General features: G+C 40.0%; 1 protein-coding gene across 4 annotated transcripts in view; it reads right to left on the bottom strand.

Moving 5' to 3' along the window:
• TBL1X (transducin beta like 1 X-linked) overlaps window positions 1-22000 on the bottom strand; it is a 200208-nt gene that overhangs the window by 48136 nt on the left and 130072 nt on the right. For all 4 annotated transcript variants that reach the window (XM_075428220.1, XM_075428236.1, XM_075428227.1 and 1 more), the window contains one exon: window positions 8998-9105. In XM_075428220.1, coding sequence (XP_075284335.1) covers window positions 8998-9055 — 58 coding nt within the window. In that variant the 5' untranslated portion in view covers window positions 9056-9105. The remainder of the gene's footprint in view (window positions 1-8997; window positions 9106-22000) is intronic.

The following is a 22000-nucleotide window of genomic DNA, read 5'->3' as shown; positions in this document are numbered from 1 at the left end:
ATAAATGCACGTAAAAATGGCCATGAAAATATACCCAGAACAAAGTATGGCAAACCCAATGACTTCTGTAGGTGTAAAAATATTTTTTTCCTCTTGACTGTGGAATCTGGATTTTGGGAAGCCGACCATCAAATACTACTAGTACGCATTCACTGCTCTATGAAAAAAGGGCACCATGTGGTTTTGACTCACACATTGTTTCACATGATACAGAGGTGCTGTTGGCTTAGAAACCAATTTGATTATCTTTAAAGGAAGCTGGGAAAAGTATTTACTTTTAACCGATCAGCTTCATCCTTTCCCAGATCTACAGCTTTGATAAGTTTAAAAAAATGATTTTGGAACTGCAGCCCAATAAAGCTTGTTGTTTTTTAATGCTGACCCTGATTTTCTTAAAACGTACTTAGTATTTACAAAGAGAATAAATGATTACCAACCAAGAGAGACACTCTGCATAATAATACAGTTCGTATGTGAGAAATGGATTTTCTTTTCAACAGTCCTCCATCCTCCAACTATTTCAAATTCAGAGTCAGTTTCATTGTTTCTGGAATCATACAGTCACTTCCTCCCTAATTTAATAGCAATACAGAAAGTAGGGGAGAGATCAAAAAAAAAAAGCATCAGTTTATTAAAACCTCTTATAAACCCTTTTGATAGTAATGCTCTGTTTTTACTACACACATGTTATGTTATATTATATGCAATATATAGTTACAGATGGTTTCTCATTAGATAGGAATGTTCATTACGGGTTGACTTTTAGGAAACAGTTTTATTTAATCCAAACCTGGTTTTCTGCAACTTCTCAAGCGCTCTTATCCAAGAATCACTATAACACATATTCCACTCCTAGAACAACACCGTGGCTTTTATTTATCTCAAATAATTCATGAAAGGTCACAAATGTTGGTTCTATATCCAACTTCCAGTATATCAGAGATTTGGATCATAAGCTTAAGTCATTTCATTTTAATTGAGTAGGCTGGCCCTAAAGAGGATAACACATCATATAAATAGGGCTGCATGTCCACAAATCAGATCTGTGCTGAACCATGAGAATTAAAAATGGATTTTGTATTGCTCCAAAGCCTAGCCATTGCACAGTTGAAAAGGTGAAAGAAACCCTGCCCTCAGTCTTAACACCAGTTCCTGAATAATAAATATCGTTAGCATCTCGTCCATACTGCATTTAGATATATATATATATTCACCTATAAACTCACAAACAGTACTTTGAAATATTAGAAAAATGATGTTAAATAGTGTCCCAGCACACCTGTAATAGTCTTTCCTCAGAGGATTTCAATATTTTTAGGACTAAAACCTTCCACAGTCTGCTGGGAGGTACCATATGTAGTATTAACCTCACTTTCAAACAGGAATATTCAGGCACAAAAATTTTTAAGCCAGGTTTAAACATCCAGTTTTTACATATTTCCTTAAAAATAGTGTATTGTTTTATTAACTCAGTAATACCTGTTTGGCACGCAATTATGCTAGCACAGAAGTACCTGTGCAAACAGCTGTTAAGCAAATAGACAAGCGCCTTCGTATCAGGGGAGCCGAGTTTGGTCTACGAACTACAGCCGCCCTGTACCACAGGCAGACTACATGCAGCCCAAGCGCCACAGATAACACATCTGTAGACACAAATAATGCAGCCACGGATTGTTACTGAAACAACACTAAACTCTGTGTTTTATCTTTGGCTGGCAGGACATCATTTCAAGGAGGCGTTTTTCCCTCAGCAAACAAAAGGTCTCCATCCTTACTATTAGAGCACAGCTATGCGCACAGCTTCAAGAGCATTCCAGTGAGTATTGTGTTTAACAGCACCTTTATGTATGGGTTCTTTAAAAGACCTTTGAGGCTCTCCAGTTCTCAGCAGGAGGCTGGCTAGTTGAATGTGAGCCAGCAACGTGTTGGAAAGCCAACAGCACCCTGAGCTTCGCTACTACAAGGATGGTGAGGGGACTGGAACATCTCCCCTACGAGGAGAGGCTGAGGGAGCTGGGCTTGTTCAGCCTGAAGAACAGAAGGCTGTGAGGGGACCTAATACATACTTACAAATATCTGAAGGGTGGGTGTCAGGAGGATGGGGCCAAGCTCTTTTCAGTAGTGCCCAGTGACAGGACAAGGGGCAAGGGGCACAAACTGAAGCACAGGAAGTTCCGTCTGAACATGAGGAAGAACTTCTTCACTCTGAGGGTGACGGAGCACTGGCACAGGCTGCCCAGGGACGTTGTGGAGTCTCCTTCTCTGGAGATATTCAAGACCCGCCTGGACAAGGTCCTGTGCAGCCTGCTGTAGGTGACCCTGCTTCGGCAGGGGGGTTGGACTAGATGACCCACAGAGGTCCCTTCCAGCACGAACATTCTGTGATTCTGTGTGTTGTCGGCAGGTCAATGGAGGGGATCCTCGCCCTCTGCCCAGCCGTGGTGGGACGCACCCCGAGCACTGCACCCAGTCCCGGGCTTCCCAGTACAGGACAGACAGGGACATACTGGAGAGAGTCCAGCGAAAAGACCATGAAGACAATCACTGGACTGGAGCGTTGGGCACACAGGGAGAGGCTGAGAGAGCTGGGACTGCTCAGCCTGGAGAGGAGAAAGCTCACAGGGGACCTTACACATGTGCATAAATGCCTGAGGGGGTGCAAAGAGGACAGAGCCATGCTCTCCTCAGTGGTGCCCAGTGACGGGGCCAGAGGCAATGGGCACAAACTGAAACACACATCAATTCCACTGAAACAAAATAAAACACTTTTTTAAAATGAGGGTGATTGAGCATTGGAACAGGCTGTTCAGGGAGGCTGTGGACTCTCTGTCCTTGGAGATATTAAAAACCCAACTGGACACAGCCGTGAGCAACCTGCTGCAGCTGCCCCTGCTGTGAGCAGGGGAGTTGGACTAGACGATCTCCAAAGGCCCCTGCCAACCTGAACTATTCTCTGTTTCTGTCATCTCCTGAGATACCATCCAGTCTGAACTCTCCTACGATCCTAACGAGCCAAATTGTAAGAAAACATAAAAAACAAAAGAAAAAATCATTATCCACTGACTCTACTATCGGTGCACACTATTGTTTTTACTGTCACACTGGACAAGTGCTTTTATTGACCAGGTGCTTCATTCTTCTAATCAATTATTCTTCAAGGTGTAGTTTTTAATAACTTAAGCAAAACTCATGCACTGTACACTCCCCTTCCACTTCGCAGCAGCCCTCCTATACAAAGGAAGCAGTTAGCTTTGAAGCAAATTTAGCTGACCTATATACGCCAATATTTTATGCTGCGCTTAATCTGAATTATTTTCAACATGCACTTTTCTCATCTGTGACTCAGGAACTCTGTGCCATACACAGTTGTTCAAAATACTCTAAACGTACCTCACATGCAGAAAAAATACAGACTTCAGAGAAAAATTACATAAGCTTATGTAAGTAAAGACTGTTGCATAAGGCACAAATCCAAAAGAACAGAATACTGATCTTCAGTCATTCCCTATTGCCTGAGAACTCACCCAAGTGAACGGCGATATTTACATTTTGTATAAAATTTCTTTGTTAAAAAAGAGAAAGAGGCATAAAGAAGATATTTTTCTTCAAATTTTGTTGCTTCCTTTCCAAAAACATCGTAAACAGCACTGGAAAAATTGTAGCCTAATAGTATTCCAACTACTAGTATCTACTTGGACAAGATCACAATGATGAAATCCCAGAAGCTTCAGAATATCCGTATTTTGGATTCTCGCATAATTTCCAAAGGCAGAATGAGAGTAAGATGCCCTGGATGTGGTTAACAGGAAAGGCCCATGTTTGCACACTCTGCAAAGGTTTTTGTGCTGTGATTCACAGAAACACTTCATGCTATATGTGCCCTTGAGCCTGTGCTTAATACCTGAGAGAAAATCTTTTCTTTTAGGAAAACAACGAAAATCTGTCAGCCATAAACCAAACAGACCAATGTGCTGCTGTTCTCCTGAATCTACAGACGGAAAACAACTACGTTACTAGCTGCCTTAATTTGCATGGCTGGGAAGAAAACAAATCACATTTCTAAAGTACAGTGGTGAACTGTCCCAAGTCAGCAGCTAAAAATTTCATTGACATCTTTTTAGCAAATGCATCCAGCTAGTGTTTTTATTGCTTTGGACATGGTACGGATTGTACACTGAGGAACAGTTTATCAAGTGTATGCCATAAAACATTAAAAAATTAAAACTGAACAGTAAAAGTACGAGCGAAAATGGAAACTGTTGCACAACCTTAATTCCAACGAGACATTGCCAGACATCCACTACAACAAATGCCCTACTAGAGAGCAGTATAAGCCACAAGACAGGGGGGAGCTGATTTTCAGATGTGGATTCTATACTGCAACCTGCATGTAAGTGCTAGAAAAGGACCACAACTAAATCAACCAATGCATCAAAAACATCAAATCTGAAAAAGCTTTAATAACTGAATTGACATATTCGTCTGGGTAGGGAAGGTAATTTATTGTAGCATTTGCACCTATGATAGGGTTTGTCACCCACAACAGACGGAGTGCATTTTAGATTAAAAGGTATGTGAGAAATTTGATTTCCCTTTGTTTCGTCATACCCCCCTCCCCTCTTTTCAATTTTCCTTGGAATCCTTATTACTCCCACTGCATTGTAGTGCTCTGTCCTCCGTTCCAAAAGACAAATAATCTGTTTCTCTTTTGGGCAGACAAAGCAGAACGGGAAAACTCTATATTCTGAATTCCATATGGTTTTGTAGCAACACAGTTCTTCACTCTGAAGAAAACCAATAGAAGGACTACGTCAGCAGTGAAGTTGGCTGCTAGCAGAAGTATGCTTCTCAGGAGCCTGAAGAGGTGCAAACCTGGATCAAAGTAATTTGGATGCCAGAACTGTGGCTTCTTTGGTATAGCTTGTTTCACTTTTGTCAATGCACCTGTTTTGTTGGTACAGCTATGTCCACCACAGGAGTATTTTGTGTGATCCTATCTCCACACTGGTAGTACACTCATAGTGTAGACATAACCTAAGCGTGTAGACATAACCTAAGCCCAATTTTAGTAACTGAGGCCAACGTTTTCACTTAAGGGTAGTCCTTATATCAAGACACCTACAAATAAATATAACCTGACTTTTACAAGTTTGACTTTGGAGATAAACAACGCTTGGAAGTACTCAGGACTTTTAAGAACTGTGTCACTTTAAATCACGCACCAAAAAGCTCATATTCAAAAAGGAGCAAACTGAACATTGCAGGACTTGCCTTTTGGATAGGAAGTAACAATCTTACACTGAAATTAAACACTTGATTTCTTTATACCTCAAGAAAGGGGGCATTCACGGTCCTACAGTGGAAGTGACAACACCCAGCCACCTTAGCAGCGGAATTCTTACGCCATCAGCCCATGGAACCGAAACAGAAATGATGCCTGCTCTGTTTCTCTGGGCATAGATAAGCCCTGAGACAGTCACCTATGTGAAGAGGCAATTATTTACTTACTTCTTTCAACACAGCTAAGCAACTAGAGTCTTAACTCCTCTAAGTACTGTCTTGTACTAGATGGATTTAACCATACTTAACTGTGCTTCTCCAGCAGCAGGCAACTCTAAGCAATCTCCCTGGCTGTTTTTTTTTTTTTTCTGTTAAACCACATGATCAGTCAGTACAACTCATCAAGTGCCGCAACTTACCGTGTCATTCGATCTGCAAATGTACTTGAGAATCATTTTATATTTCCTTCCAGGTAACTGATAAAGCTATTGAGCAGTATTACGCCAAGAACAGATTCCTGTGAGTTCCCGCTAGAAGCAACCTGGGAGATGAATATTCCCCAACTCTAATCACTTTTCAAGATGTTTCCGTCAGCCCATTTTTAACCCATTTGGTAACTCTAGATTACACTGATTTTAAACACTGTTCTTTTGTTTTGTTTTTAACCACAGTGTCAACAAGACTAAGCAAATGTCATAAAGTAGTCTAAGCGTATTATTGTCAGCACAGTTATCTTTGTCAACTCCCTTTGTGATCTTGGAAAAAGCAGTATAAAGTTTGTTTGACAAAATCTATTATCCATAAAAACTTGCTGGCTGGCATTAGGCATGCTGTCATCTCTTCATTTTTTCTTGGAGGTATCTAGTTTCAACCCTCCAATGACTTTATTTGACCTACAGTTACCTGGATCATCTTATTTAACCTTTAAAAATTCTGGCACAACATTTGCTTTTTCCAGTTCACTGGAACTCCCCTTGGTATGCCAAGATTTGTTAAAAAGCAACAATAATGGTTTAGACAGTTCAACTCTATTAATACTCTCCTGTGCAAGTTTTCTAGTCTGACAGAGAATTAAGGAGGAAATATAACGACTGAATTTCACTTTTAACTTCAATTTTAGAAGAGCTGAACTTCCACTAGAATGACCTGCAAGCACTTTCATAACGAAGTGTAAAGCACCCATCAGTATCTTTGTAAATAATCTCAAGTGCTTCTGTGCCTTGCAGTCGCAAAATACTTAAAATATTACAGGGACACTTTGCTTTTCACATAGTTGCTCCACCATATGTATTTCCTTTTGTTGTTTCTCTCTTCCTCCCACCTTTTGCCTACATTTTATGGGAAAGCCTGAAAATTTTACAGGATAAGATTAAAGGAATACCTGGAAAAAAAAAAGGAACTTTTGTATGGTCTTGTAAGGGACCTTTATGGCTATGTTTGATATAATTTTTAGAAGCTTTGGGTTCAGCTAATGTTAATAAATAATCAAACCTTGTTTTCTGCAAACTCCTTAAACTGTAGTGGTTTGAACTTAAACTGTATTTAAACAGTAGCCCACCAAATTTGGCATGCATTATTTCTGAAGCTACTGATTAAATATCTTTCATCTGCTATTGCATCTTTCGGCATTTATACTAGCAGGTGGAATGGCAAGATGCTGTATAACAATTTCTGTCTTATTACCCTACTTTATCTGAAAATACAGACAGTATGAAGACTTAGTGGATTCTTCATTGCTTATAGCTCTTATTTGCTGAATGGAATTACTAGCAAACTGTCAGGTATATCTACTAAATCAATATCTAGCATCTAGATTTCAATACACTCAGTTGCAAGCATATTTGACTATTTCTTCAAATATTTAACCTCAACTTCTACTGTTTTATATGGGTAAAATACAACAGAAACAGTGGAAATACAATGTTTTTGTGAATGCCTTTAATATGTGTGGATTAAGTAACAAAAACATTTGGCCCTCTACCTATGAGGATAACAGCAGTAGAACTCACAATTAATATGAAAGTTTGTATGTGAATTTCTCCCTAAACCAGCAAAAGCGACTGTTTGCTTGTAGGAGAGGGGTTACCTAGCAGAACTTTTCCCTGACATCTGGCTCATACCACCATTCTTGACTCGCTTTGTAAAGCCTCCTTCTCAATCATTACACAACACTAACCCACCTACTGATCTATCCAGAGCAATAAAAGGCTGGGTTTCTTTTTTTCACATCAGGAAAAGCTACTGCATTAATACACTGTTATGTAGAATCTCCTATAATGCAAATATAAGAATGTAAAGCACTTCCAGGATTCTTCAGGCTTCGATTATGTCCACCTGCGCACTGCTCTAATATTCAAAAGCCCTTTCCAGTGTCGTACCCAATAGTTTATTTTTAAAAATAAACTTTGTCTGAATGAAATTTTAGTTTTGTTAGTTCCTATCTTTCTTTCATCTGACTGCATACCAGAACTAGACTATTTTTCATAAGCTCCGTTATTAGAGAGAAGAATACAACGTGAGAAAACAGCTACTAACACAGGTCACAACTGGACTCTCAAAGAGGTGTTTTAAAAGACCAAATCCTGAAAAACTATTATAACTCATCTTCTCAATTTCAGTACAGATTCTTTGCACGGGGATTTGGGATTGAAACAGTCTTGGAAGCAGAAAAAACAAATCAAAATAATGTATCTAATGAATGCTAGTTATCATGACCAAGAGAAGCAGGCTAACCCAGTATCTGCTACTTGCTGGGATTTTGATCCCCTGTCCAAGACATCTCTCAAGTCCAGAGGGCTTATTCTAAAACTGGCTCAAGTCTTGTGACAAGACGACATGTATTTTTCACTGATTTTTTTTGGGATGGGTTGTTTCAGCATATAAAACACCAAACATTTTCAGTCAATTCTACTTTTACCAACCCAGAACATAGGGCCAGTACCAAGTAAACCGGGATCCTGGCTATAAATCCTTTGTCAGTGTCTCTCACCTCCCACACCACCTCCGCACTAACAAAACATTTTCCATCAATGAAGTGAACTTCTACTTCTTGCAGTCGAAGAGTGGAATCAAGACTATGAAAACAAAATAGAACCTAAATTTCTGTTTCAATTTCATTTTTTTTTTTAAGAAAAGATAAAACTTTCCTTCCAAAAGGAAAAGCCCTGTAAAGACATTATTTTCTAATACGAAAACAGATAGAGGTGGAAGTGATACTAAGACAGAGCCACACTGACACTTGTGCAGCTCAGTTTACATACGCAGTTACCCCAATGAAATTCTAAAACATCAGAGGCTTGCACCCAAATTTCCATTCACAGCCAATTCAGAAAATCCCTCTTTACTTAATAAGTATCTGAAAGAACTATTTCAAGTAGCTAACAAAAAAAGATACAGAATCCATGTGCTTTGTGCCCGTGCTGCCAAAAAGACTTTGGCTGAGATGATACAAATCTACAAAAACATTTGTTAACATAATGTTATTTATTTCCTTGTTTTGCCTAACTGCAATGTTTACTTTGTACCTGCGTATGTTTGCACTTTTATTATGTTCAAGACCATGATTTCAAAGAAACATGGGCTTGTGCAAGAAATATTTAGTCCGAGTTTACCAGTCTGAAACACTCAATGGGACATTCCTAGAGCAACGCCACGCAAAAAGCCATTTTTTCCATTTCATCTATGACCTGAAGTTGTGAGGAAAGACAGGAAATTTACCCGATTCCTGGAGATAGCGATACACCAAGAAATTCACTTCGTCACTGGTTATGCTCATCTTAGCCCAACCTCAATATGATGAGGTTTCCGAGAAGTGGGATCCACGCTCTGTTCAAAGGGAAAGAAAAGAACAGGTTTTGTTTTATCTCAATTTAGTATGAAATTTGCTATCAAAATAGAGGTGGGAATTGTTAAGATATTTAAAGATGTCATATAGTTATTAGAGTTATTACGTCCCAATGCGAGGCACTCATTAACTATTGGGAACCAACTACTCAAGGTGTACTGTACCTTCTATTATAATTAAAGAGCAGTATTTAACGTGTATGAGAGAGTCAGAGGGAGAATTTTAGATCTTGGAAGCCTTTGCAAATGTCAACTCTTTTACTTCTGTGGCTTTACTACAGGTTCTTTGGAAACTCCTCTTTCCCGTGTGAGCATTTTCTTTTCAGAACTGCTGGCAATTACAGTCATGTATAATGTACCAAATCATAAAACTTTCTGCAGCCCCAAATTTGTGATCTGATTTTCTGTCCAGTACTTCATCCACTGGAAAGACAGATTCTTTCCTTACAAAGCTGTGTTACACAGAGAACTTTAAATAAAGTTCCCATAAAATAGAAACAAATCTAAAATTAAGATGAGATTACAAATTTTATTACCGAGGGAGTGGAGAAAGAGAGAGTGAGAGAGAAAAAGAGAGAGAACACCATATACCCTGTGCCAACAAGGAATACAAATATCCTGGCATTATATAAAGTTACGATATTTTAATGTCTCTGCTGATTAATGGTGAGTAAGAATTAAACTTCAATTATTCACTTAAGTAACCATAACCTTTAGGATGACAGTTTTACAGTACTATTTTGGGCAGATACTTTGATAATGAGAACACTGGGGTTTAGATGATAAATTTTTTTGAACATTTTCCATTAAACCTTGATGATTCATTTCTGTTTGGGAATCTGACTTAAGTAGTTTGGTTTGAAAAGCCCTAAGTACTTCTCAGACATAAACTTTGCAGCTTTGTCAGCCACACCATACCTATAACTAATCACGTAAAGATTTGGACGCAGAAGCACACACTACGCTTGTCGCATGTTACAAATGAAAGACCATAGGCGTGTGCTGTTTGTTTCGATTTCCCATATGTCTCTTCTTGGCAAGCGGAAAGGCCTTTGTTCATCGAAAACCTCTTCAGTAATTCCTGTTGCCTAAAGTAGCACCTGCTACTGCAGGCAATGCTGATTGACTATAAGTTTCCCCTGCTGATGATTTAAACCAGCAGGTCACTCATGACTGTAACAGATGTCTCTGCATATTTATATAAATGGAGGTCTTTCGAACCCTGGTGAGCCTTTTATTCTCGTGGGCTGCTGTATTTCATCAATGGCTCACATGTGGGTTTTCCGTAAGAAACCGTAGCTTGCTGATTTGGGAGACATCTTCCTCAAGTATTCCAGTCTTTATTATTACAGTTTGTGCTTCATGGAGAACAAGAAGAAACAAATATTGAAAATCGTGTAGTCTTGGCGGGGAAAATTTCATCCACTTTGGAAAGGATGATCACTTTCTGCTAAGATTCTGGATGAGGACAAGCTCAGCTGTATTCCACATCCAGCTCTGTGACGCATGCCACGTATGGCCCTGGGAAGTGGTTTGGTCTCTTTACTCCTCAGTCCCTCATCTGTAGAATGGGCTCAGATTTCTCTGCCACAGGATCAGGAGACTGGAAGCACCAATAGCCACAAGGGCTTCATTTACCAAGGCCGGCGACTATAGGCAGCGAAAGCACCACTTCCAGTATAACTTTATACGTACTTCTTCCAGATAAACAGACTTGTTTCTGAATAATTAATAAGTCCCTGTGCCTCTTTTCGCACAATCATCACCATACAATGAAGAACAAGACAGACATTCACAGCAACATTTAAGGCCATTTTCATCCCTGTCTGAGTACTTAAAATACATCCGTATTGCTGCTATGGCCATGATAACAAAAGTCAAAAAACTTTGATAGCTGTGAGTTTAAAAAAACACCCAAAATAACCCTTCTGAAAGCATTTTAAAAATAGCAGTTTCAGTATTTGGGGGTAGGAAAGTTGGTAAAGGCGAAACCTCTTACAAAACTTCAGTTTCAGCAATGACGTACTTTGTGGTAAAATGAACTTTATTAAAAAAAAATCAAGAAACTACAAATGCTGTTTCTGGATGCATCCTGCTAATTTAAGACAATAACATGACATTTCCCACATATAGCGGGTTGTTTTGGGAAAGGGAAGGGAAAGGAGAGTGTTGTTTTTTGTTTGCTTTTCCAAAGAAGACTTTTTGTAAATGAATTAAAACCAGAGAAAATCAGCCTGACTGCAAAATAAAGAGCCTGACAGCCCCAGAAAAACATCCACGACAGCTACCTTTGCATCAGAATCCTAAGCACACCGAGTGGCTGGATTTACAATGCATTTTCCCTGAAGTCAGTCAACAGGAATTACTTTGACATACGTGTCGGATCATATCTTTATACACATTGTTACCATGCCATAAATAACCAGATGATCCCTGCTCATACATTTAAGGTTTCTTCCCTCCCACAGATGCCAGTGCAGCAATCAGATACACAACCGTAAAGATTTCACCCATCCAAAACGATGCACAGATCTTGGCTTTGACCCAGAGAAATCTATTCATTAGAAATTTGGCTGAGCTATGGAAGACCACACTCAATTTCATTAACGCTCTTTTTGATTTCCTTCTGCTCCGCACATAAACACCCTAAATAGAAGAGGCTACAGAAGACACGGTGGGGAAGAGAGGAACGTACTTATCTTTTGTGTACCTCCAAGTCCGATTCATAAGGAATAAGCAACTAGCCTCCCCCTCAATACTATTTTTTTTTAACGTAGAAATGCAAAGTCCTGTAGAGTATCCCAGAAATTTTTAGTTATCACTGTGACAGATTCATTTCTGCTAATTGATAGTCTTTTGTTACTGGAGATCGGTATTACCTAGATTAATAGTTCTTTTAAACAAATAAATTATAGCTTATAAACAACACTGATGTGCCTTTGGAGACATTTCACATTTAAACCAGCAGTAACATCTTAATTCTTCACAATGTCATTAGGATTTACCAAAAGCGTTCAAACACGTGTTTGAGCTTTCTTTACTTGCAATACCTTTTCCTATACCCAATTACACACAACGGAAAGTTCTATTTACTTCAACCTTGCTTTAAGAATTTGGGCTGTGATCCTGCAGATATTTGGGAATGTCCCAACAGGTGAGCTGAGCCCACTAAGACTTCCCAACGTATAACGGATCCTAAACATTCAATCCTCCCCCAGTGGACAGGTTGTCAAGATCACGCAAAATTAAATTTAACGCTTGTTTTAAAGAAACACTCAACTCTCAGTTCTGCTAGGATAGGTTTGCAGAAATGTTTCCCATGTAGAGTTAAAAAGCTGGATTACTAGCTCAGATCCGCCACCGTTGTGCTTCTAGGGTTGTTTGGCTTTTGCTGAACTAAGTCGTTCAGCTGGAGTTGAGCTGGCTATGGGTGCTGTGCTACTGGCAACCAGGGCAGCTTCTTTGCTGGAGTACACCATTGGACCCTATTTGGCTCTGTGCACTGACATACCACTGTTCTCAAATTAAATCAAACCTTCCTGGAGCACTGGGAATCTTGCTAATGGGCCATGCAAGCAGGTCTGGAAAAGGCAGCCTCGCGTAGAGCTATGGTTCATCACAGCACTGGTCAGGTTGACCAAGAATAGTTTATTTACGTCCCAAGGATTCCTCTTCCTTCTTCCAGCATGTTTTAGCACTGTTGCCATAAATAAGGGAGATCTGGCTGATGAATCATGGGAAAATAACTTGTTTGAGTTTGAAATAGCATCTGAAGACACAGCTCCTCTGCCTCTCTTCTAAATGATGTTCACAGGGTCCTCCAGGGCCATGCCCTGAGCTCCAGGCTAACCCCAGGGCAGGGGACGGCTGAGGCTGTTTCAGGAAGGGAGTTTACATTTACTACTTGAAGCAGCATTGCCATCCGCAGGGACTGGGAGTTACCAGTCCAATCTTCCTCTCAGGAAGGTGGAAACAGGTCAGACATTTAGGGAAAACACCTAAACTAAAACCTAAACCTGAAACCTACATAGGAAGCTGGGCACTTCCCATTTCTGCATCCAGCCCTGCCAACACCGCTAGTCTGGCCCTCGTCTTGCCCCGTTAAGAAATCTGCAAGCCCCAGTCTGCTTTAACTGCGTGCCGAGCAGCAGTCAGCTTCTTGGCAGGGTATTTCGGGGGTCATTATTGTTAAAACAACACCCTCCTCTTAAAAAAAAAAAAATCCAAACCCACAAACTTTCATTTATCTCCTGGAGGGGTTGAACTATTTACCTACTTATTTGAGAAGGCTAGGCCAAAGTGTCTTTTCCCAACCCAAGTTTTAATGACAAGAAGATTGTCGTTAAAATGATTGGGGGTGAAGAGAAATTGCGATTTCTTTTTTTGGGGAAAAAAAAGGCAAAAATAAGAGGTTTCATAAAAATTAAAAAGTTCCAGAGAGTTCAAATATATAATGCTATCAAAGTGATGCCTTGCCACATGGAACTAGAGTTCACGCACTTGTGCTCCCATGTTCTCATCCAAGATGGCTCCATGCATCAAGGCGTGTCTCTCGGGACCCACTACAGCCTCCCCATCTCAGAGAAGAGAATGTGAACGCAAGAACTAAAATAGACTCTAGGAAGGAACTGTGACAGCACAGTCGCATCAACGTGTTACTGTTTTGCATATGCTCTGTAGTTTAATGAAAAACATTTCCCAAAGCCAGAACCCACTTCTCACAAAACGAGTCACTTCAGTCAATCTCAGTATTTTCTGTTGAAAAATACTTTCATCAGAAACTTTCAATGAGCCCTACACCTCTGTATTTCTAGACTGTGTCTTTCCATTGAGCCAGTACAGAGTCAGCAGCCAGCAGCTCTATGCCAAAGGCTAACAAGCTCTGCTTGGCCCACACCATCGCATTCTTCAGTCTTGGCTTTCATTGCAGCTGCCTCTTCTCGAGGAGGAACTCCAGTATGCTCCGTTCCCAAAACACCAAAACCGAACCTCTGGTGAGGAAACGAGCACACTCGGCCCCCTCTCCCCTTGCAGTCTCTGCCATTTCCTGAGTCCAACATCTCTTCTTTACAAGCATCCTGACAAGGGAATGAGACCATTGCATTCCTGCTGATTCCAAGGTACAGAGCATGCAGGATGGTTCTTTCTGAACTCCACCTACGCCAGTCACCAAAATACCAGCTAGTCTTGTTCAAAATGTAGCTTGCGAACGCACAACTTCCAGACTCCTCCTTGTAAGGATTGAACTTGACACCTTGCTTTAAAAAACTAAACTTTTAAAAAAAATTTTTTTTAAGTATTTTGTTTTTTAAAATATAAAGAGTTGCCCCTTCTAGAGATCATGCACTTAAGAAAGCAAATAAAGATGTGCTCACTGTAAGACCTGCATCATATCTCCCTGGCCTTTCTTAATGAGAAGGCAAATAGTTAAACCTCATTCTCTAAATGATCATGATAAGTCATCTGAACTATTTAATGACAAAAATGAGGCAACTGAAACCTCTCAGAGCTGTTCTCCTGGGATCTTTATAGATGCTCACAGATGTCTTTGCATCACTTATACTTGTTAGCATTTTTAGGTTTTCTTCACAAACACCATAAAAAATTTGTTGTTTTGGGGAAATGGCAGCTGAGATTCTGCAGAACAGGGTAATCTCTTTTGAGTATGGTTATTGCACTGTACAGTATGTGCTGTCTTACTTAGAGCTCTGTCTCCACCACCTACAGCAGCTCAATAAGGACAGGGACCTCAAAAAGAAAAGGCAATAGGCTTGTCAGAAAACCTGCATTACCAAAGATTAAGGCTGGCTCTTCTTTTGGTTTTGGTGTTAAGTCTATTTATTTACCCTGACCTTCTGCTGATTTCTAAAAAGCCACACTAAAACAAAACAAACCCACGGAACCCCAGCTCACCGCCATTCTCATTGCTGCCTGTAAGACCACAGTCTGAAGAAAAGCAGCAAGAACTGCATCTGTATCTGAGAACTCCAGGAAAAATGGCACAGATATAAAAAAGGTCTAGCTTGGATCCTGACGTGTTAGGGTATCTTATACAATTAATCCCTGAACTCATCCATACCACTGTTCGAAATCTGGTGCCAACTGAAGGAAGAGGAGATAGAAGGAAGGACAACTACAGACACGTAGCAGTGGTGAATGAACCTGCAATTCCGTCTTGAAGAGGTCACTCCTGATGAACCAAATATTGTGTGGCAAATCCAACAATAATGGGGTTTTCATTTAAATAAAATCAAAACTTTGTTCAGGGAGAAGGACTGTTTATTATGCAACACCTATAAAGATGTGATTTTGAACAGATGCTTTTTTTAAAGCATAACTGTGCCTACTGTATTTATCCTTCTAAAAATCTGCAATAAATTGTCAAAATGGTTGTCCTGCCCCGGAAAAAATGTTAACAAAATACATCATCCAGTAAAACATCAAAACACTGAAAAAAAAATAACCTAATAGAAAAAATATTAATAAAAATAACTTGGCCAATTAAAGACTCTGGTGGACATTACTGTAGAACGTTTAATTTCCATATGAATACTACTTGCCTTTAATGTAAAAATTACATTTCAAACTGAAAAGCCATTTGGAACCAAACCCACATCTATTTATTTAAAAAAAAAAAAAAGGGCAGCAAGAGATATTCCAGCAATTTCTAAGTGCTATTCAAACATTTTTCAATTAATCAACAATTTCCAGTGCAAAATAACTGTCAACAAAAGACAAGCCTTTCATTGCCGAATTCCCAGCAAACTCTACTTCCTCTCTCAAAAGATGCAGAACTGTGCATCAGCTCTTTCATACTTCTAATCTCTTAGCTTGATCAGGTTATTTTTCAGTTCTCAGCTGGTTCACTTAATTACATCAGCCTCCAGCATTTCAGTTCTAAGAGTTCAAGTGGATCTTTTCCAAATTCCTGAGTGAAACGGGTTTTCCTGTATTGATCTTTCCTTTTTTGGCACTTTGCTCAGGGAAAAAAAGCTAACAAAACCAAATGCACTTCTTAATTAGTGCAATTGTGTTATACCTCTTTTACAGCTTAGTTCTAAGAAGACGCAACTTCAATTAATTTTTTTCCTTTTTTTCTTAATAAACAAAAATAACATTTACACTAGTATATTGTATGTAAAGCTCCGGGACACCAAAAATAAGACTGATGAGAGAGTAAAGGTTGATGGTAGTTCTAGAGCTTGCAAATGAAATTAAATTAATTGTTTTAAAATTAAAAAAGGAATGAATTACACAGGCTTGAGAAATCAAAACACATGATTGGATTTAGTCTGAGGATCAAGATACCTCATCACTCTTGAAACAACTGAAGTCAACTGGGAATGTTGCCACTAAACGGAACCAGAATTTTCTTCCTTACGTGAGCACAAAACAGCAATTAGGACAAACTGGAGGACAACAGCATGTGTCCACTCATTTAAAATCAATTAGGCCAAAATACATGATTGGCTGATCGTGCAGCTACTTGTCTGTGTGTGCGTGCATTTCGATGTACGTAATGCAAGAAGAAATGTGCTTTAAATCTTATAAGTAGTGCTATACACTCAAAAAAGTTAAGGAAGATTGCAACTTTAAAAAGATGAAACAATTACTCTAGTGATATTTGCTTTTGATTTTTGGCAAGAGGAACAGTGTATTAATACTATCTCAAATTTAACTTTTCAGTTAATTTATCTGGATTTTTACAAAAACCTCAACAAAACCAAAAGGAGCAAACATTAGCATTTATATTCTTCATCCATGCTTCAAATTCACAGAGTACCAAGGTGAAAGGAATATAATGGGATGAGTTCCTGCCAGAACTGGTTGAACCTGTTTCATTTTCTTTTTGTGACTGCAGCCATGACTAAAATAACACAGCTGAACTTTTAGAATTAACATCCCCCCCAAGTATTTAAAATAAAGCAGTTTCCTTTTTCAGCTGTCAACAATTTCTCTGACACTTCACAGTAAACGTCCACTAAAACTTCAACGTGAGGTATCTGAGTCCCAAGCCTGCCCATAAGAACGGACGTGGACAGACACCCAACTGTGATGAGACAGGCCAAGGTCCAGTAGATAAAACATTTGCCTTTGAGGTGACACCGTGAGGCTGGGACAGACAAGTAGCTTCCACAAACCTCCATAAGGCCCTGAGCCACCCGCTGAGTGGGCAGCGAGGGTTGGCAGGCCTGATGCCCATTTTAAATGAGGCAATGCCATAGCAAGGAACACAAAGGCCATGGGCCTGTAAGGACAAGTGAGAGAAGGCCTAAAGGCTTTGCCTGAAAGGTGGAATACCTGAATAAGGCTTTTATTTATAATTTTTATCCTGCAACTTTGCTGTTTAAAATGGTGTAACCCCGGTAGCAGGAGCCAAAATCCAGATTTTTCCCAACACACCTGCGCACTTTAACTAGGCTGCAGAATTGGGTTGTCTCTTGCCTGCGTGCCTTACTTTTGAAGACTGAGATAATGACGAAACATCCATGTGTGGCTTTTAGCATGTTCCTTACATAAAATACCTCCTATACCACCCTGTGGGTGAACCCTCATTTTAAAAATCACACTTCTATCACTTCACTGGTCACACTGGTATTAGTGCCAGCTACGGCGGCAGGTATCTCCGCTGCCCAACAGGTTACGGACAGGCAGGGCAGGCATGTCGCACAAACACCGCGGGACCAGCGAGGTGACATGAGCGTGAAGGGGTTTGAGAGCTTTTCACAGACGTCATCTTGTATTCCGTTCCCCTGTCCCAGGGCGGCGGGAACGAACGCACCACGGCAACGACACCATGCAGAAGGGCCTGTTTGCCCACACACCTGCAGGTCTGCGTGCTCCTCCCGCTCTCCCACAGGGCCCAGGCATTCAGTAAAACCCGTGCTGCCAATCCATGTACATTTGAATTTCACGCTATTTTAGTATCTTTTAGGATGGCTTGGCACAGGTGCAGTTAGACAAGGACTACATGTGAAAGCTGCTCTGGTCTCTGGACAACACCTACAACTTGCGTGACAAAACCAACCCTTGGACTTAGCAAAGCTCTACGTCTAAGATGATATAAAACAGCAGTGTTGCCCTGGGCTAAAAAACTCCATTTTTTCAGCTGTGCTGGCTGGCCCCACACGGCTGCGGGGCCCTGGAAGCAGTGGACAGGAGAAGCACCAGCGGTGCTCCTCACATGTGGGACGAAGATGGGACATTCCCGACCCCCCCAAGCCGGGGCTGCGGGGCTGCCCAGGCAGCGAGAGCCACGCCACGGATCTGCAAAGGTCCCGAGAGCGGCCGGGAGCTGCAACAGCCTGGCCAGTTCACGGCCGGACGGCCTCAGGCCAGTGGAACATGCAGCGACATTGTTAAGGGGCTGGGTTTTTATTAGTTTCTGCTAATAAGCTTAGCAGATGGTACTGGGAACAGTTTGATGTTATTTTTCCATCATTTATAACTTTATTTTTAATTTTTTCCTCAGAGCAAACAGAGGCAGTAGATCTTACCACATATTTCAACCTTAACTTGTTTTCCCTGTAGTATTGTTAAAAGTGTAGCAGAGGATTTTCTTTATTGTTATTATTGTTATTATTATTGCTATACATTTGCCTGTAATTCCAAAATAGCTGAAAGTTTTATACTCTGAGTTAAAGAGGAAAAAATACTTTTCAGACTCACAACACAGAAAACTTCACCCACCCCAAACAAGTATTTTGTAAATTTTAGAATATATGAAAACAAAGAATTATAATGGAAACTATTTCAAACTTGTATTATGGCAGATCCTATTATAAACTATTTATAAAGATATTAACTATGGCTATAAATACTTAATGTCTTCTCTTGAATAATCCCAAGAGAATGTCAGTGTTAAAGGCTGTAAGAACAAAAATTATATAGGATAGCGCAATGGAACAACAGAAAAATAAATACACGAATTCAAGATATTTCAGTACTGTGTATTTCTACTTCCAACATTTAGCTCTTGGTGGAAATCTTGCTGGCATTTTTTTTTTTGTTTTTTTTTTTTTTTTTTAACACAAGCTTCACTAGGTTTACTCCTGGTTTATATTGGTTTGAGCTCTGGAGAAGGGTCACTATATGTCTCCATTTTTATGGAAGGTATAATACTGCTTTCCTTGTTGGAAGGTGGAGACGGAAGGAAGAAGCATAGAGAGACGTAATTTAGTTTCAAAGCATGCCTGCAGAAACTTGTAAGCAACCACCAAAGTAAAAGCTTATTTCTGTTACTTTTCTCCATTCACTTTGCTAAATATTTCATACAGAAGCTTACCATGAAAATCAATACAAAGAATTAAGACTGAGAAATCTCCATCTTCTGAAACCCACCTCAAGTGCCAACTTCAGATACTGTTTTTTTATTTCTTGTAACTTTTCCTCTGTATGCTCTATATCCAGACTGCAAATAGCAAAGAAAAATCCACGCACAGCATATACAGTAGTACCATCCAAGTTGTGTAACACTGTCGCACATATTATCTGTCTTTTCATCCATCCTCCTTCCTTTGCATGCTCTAATTGGCTATCAGGCGTGAGGCAGTCTCTCCATCATTTTAGGTTTTCCTGGCTCTCTGTCTTGCTGGTAAGACCACTGGAACAATTTGTGCTTCTCCTCTTCAGCTGGAGAGCATTTGACCATTTTTACAAACGCATCACCAGCGATGCATGGAGATACCAAACATACAAACGTTTTCCCCCCTCCCAATCTTTATCAGTCTTTAGTACATTTCAATATGGTATTCTGCTGCTTCCTCCAGTCTAGGGATAGCAGGAAATAGCAGTAGCAGCACTTTGAAAGGTTTGCATATTCAGACAGTATTTTAAGAGTGACTTGCCAGTCCTCACTAGGTATTTTTTTTACATTTGTAGATGGGTGAAGAATGTACAACACAGAAAGATGAAGCATCACATTTCTGGTGGCAGCATCATGAAGTCCTACACAGCCCTAATATAAATACAAACGTCTATAGATTAAAAGGCAACACTTCTTAACCTACTTTTTTTAAAAGCTAAACAGCCTAGAAACTAAGATGAAATCAAAAATCCTTCGGGAGTCAGAGATAGACATGACATAATCTAAGTTTTTCATAAAAAAATTTCAGCTGAACACTTCTCAGGAAGGATTTTAATATACTGTGACACAGTTATTAGCTCAGATTAAACAAAAAAGCACTCCTCTGCTTTAAAAAATCAAGATGTAGAGAAGTGAAGCCTGAAATCCACACATACAGGGTTTGAGAAGCTTTTAAAGGTTTTAACCCCTAGACAAGAATTGCTCCGTCAGCGAATAAAAAGATTTCAAGATTTTGGCCTTCCCTCAAAAGACTCTAGGGGAGCTGAAAGTGTTCACCAGGGCTGAAGCAGACGTCAATCATATGTTTGCTATTACAAAAATATAAAAGTCATTGAACATCAGCAGGATTTTGGGTGCCTAAAGGCTTGAGGGTCACAGCCTAGAAGGAACCTTGGGAGGCCTCTAGTCCAACCCCCTGCCCAAAGCAGGGCCAGCTCTAGGAGATCTGGGGTCAGATCAGGCTGCTTAGGGCTTGGATCAGTCTGGGCTTGAAACCCCCAAGTCCAGCCTCTTTGGGAGACCTCCTCCACCGCCGCATTCTCCATAGGAACACATTGGAAAAAGTTTCTCCTTCTCCTTCTGCCGCACAGAGGAGGACAATCCCTGCCCTCAATCTCTGGGCTGGGCTCCCACTCATACAGCCCAGATAATTTGTTTCTTCTAGTTCACACAAAGAGAAATTGCACTAGTGCTATAAAGACACAAAACCCCCACACCGCTTTAAAATGAACATCAGTATCAGCGTTCATTGAAGGGAAGTCATTTTTCCAAATTGGAACAGTCTCACATTGTCCTCTTTACTAATTTTATTTGGGAAAAGAATTTTTATTTGGAAAAGACATACAGGAAGGTAGATGGGGTAACACTCCATACTGTCTTGCCTACTGGATCTTCTAGGGATACTGTAACCAAACGAGTATTTCAGTCATCCAGCTCCTGGAACATAATTCTCAAAGGCTAGTTAGCTATGAAATTCCCTCCACAAGGAATGGGGAAAGTTATGTGCCTGTTTCAAAGATTTATGTGTTTTCCTCTAGCTGTGGATTAGACACTTGTCTGAGACTGGGATTCATTGCTTCACATTTCCCCTCCAAATCTAGGCTCCATTTTGTATCTTTGGCTGCAGAGAACTGACTCAGTATTTTTATCTGAAAAAAACCCCATATAGGAGAAAGGTAGCAGTGGAAGTGGTAAGAGATTTAAGAGACTGAAGATTAAAGTATTCACTTAAGAATTAGCAGGTTCAAACTTGCATTTTCCAGCTCCCAAGAGAGCACACTTCACACCTGGTTACAGGTTGCTGAAAGCAAAACTCTGTGGAGCAAAGAATGTGAGATTCACGAGCCAGAAGGACAGGGGAAAGAAACAGAGAACTGCAATGCCTCTTGGTGATCCCTAGCTCATTGCAGGTATCTTGCAGCTGAACCACGAACCATACACTTTTCAATTTTTTTAGCATCAATGAAAAACATGCATACTGAGAATGAGCATTCATGTATTGTTTACTCAAAGATTAATTTTCATGAACGTTTTCACTCTTCACCATTATTTTTTACATGTGTTTTACGTTTCCTTACTAAGGGAAGATAATTTTGGTCTCTTCTTACTTCTAGAGAAACTCAAGAGTCTTTGCAGTATTCTGCAAGGAGCAGACATCAACACCTATATTTAAGTATGACACGTTATAAGCTTGTATTAACACTTATAATTTGACTCCATTTTAACTGTTTGGTCTGTAAAGCTCCACAATGAATGTTTGCCTCAGGCTCAATTTTTTCTGGAAGGCATAAG

The sequence above is a fragment of the Opisthocomus hoazin genome, chromosome 1 (genome assembly GCF_030867145.1).
Source record: "Opisthocomus hoazin isolate bOpiHoa1 chromosome 1, bOpiHoa1.hap1, whole genome shotgun sequence".
NCBI lineage: Eukaryota > Metazoa > Chordata > Aves > Opisthocomiformes > Opisthocomidae > Opisthocomus > Opisthocomus hoazin.
This window is presented reverse-complemented; position numbering and strand designations above follow the sequence as displayed.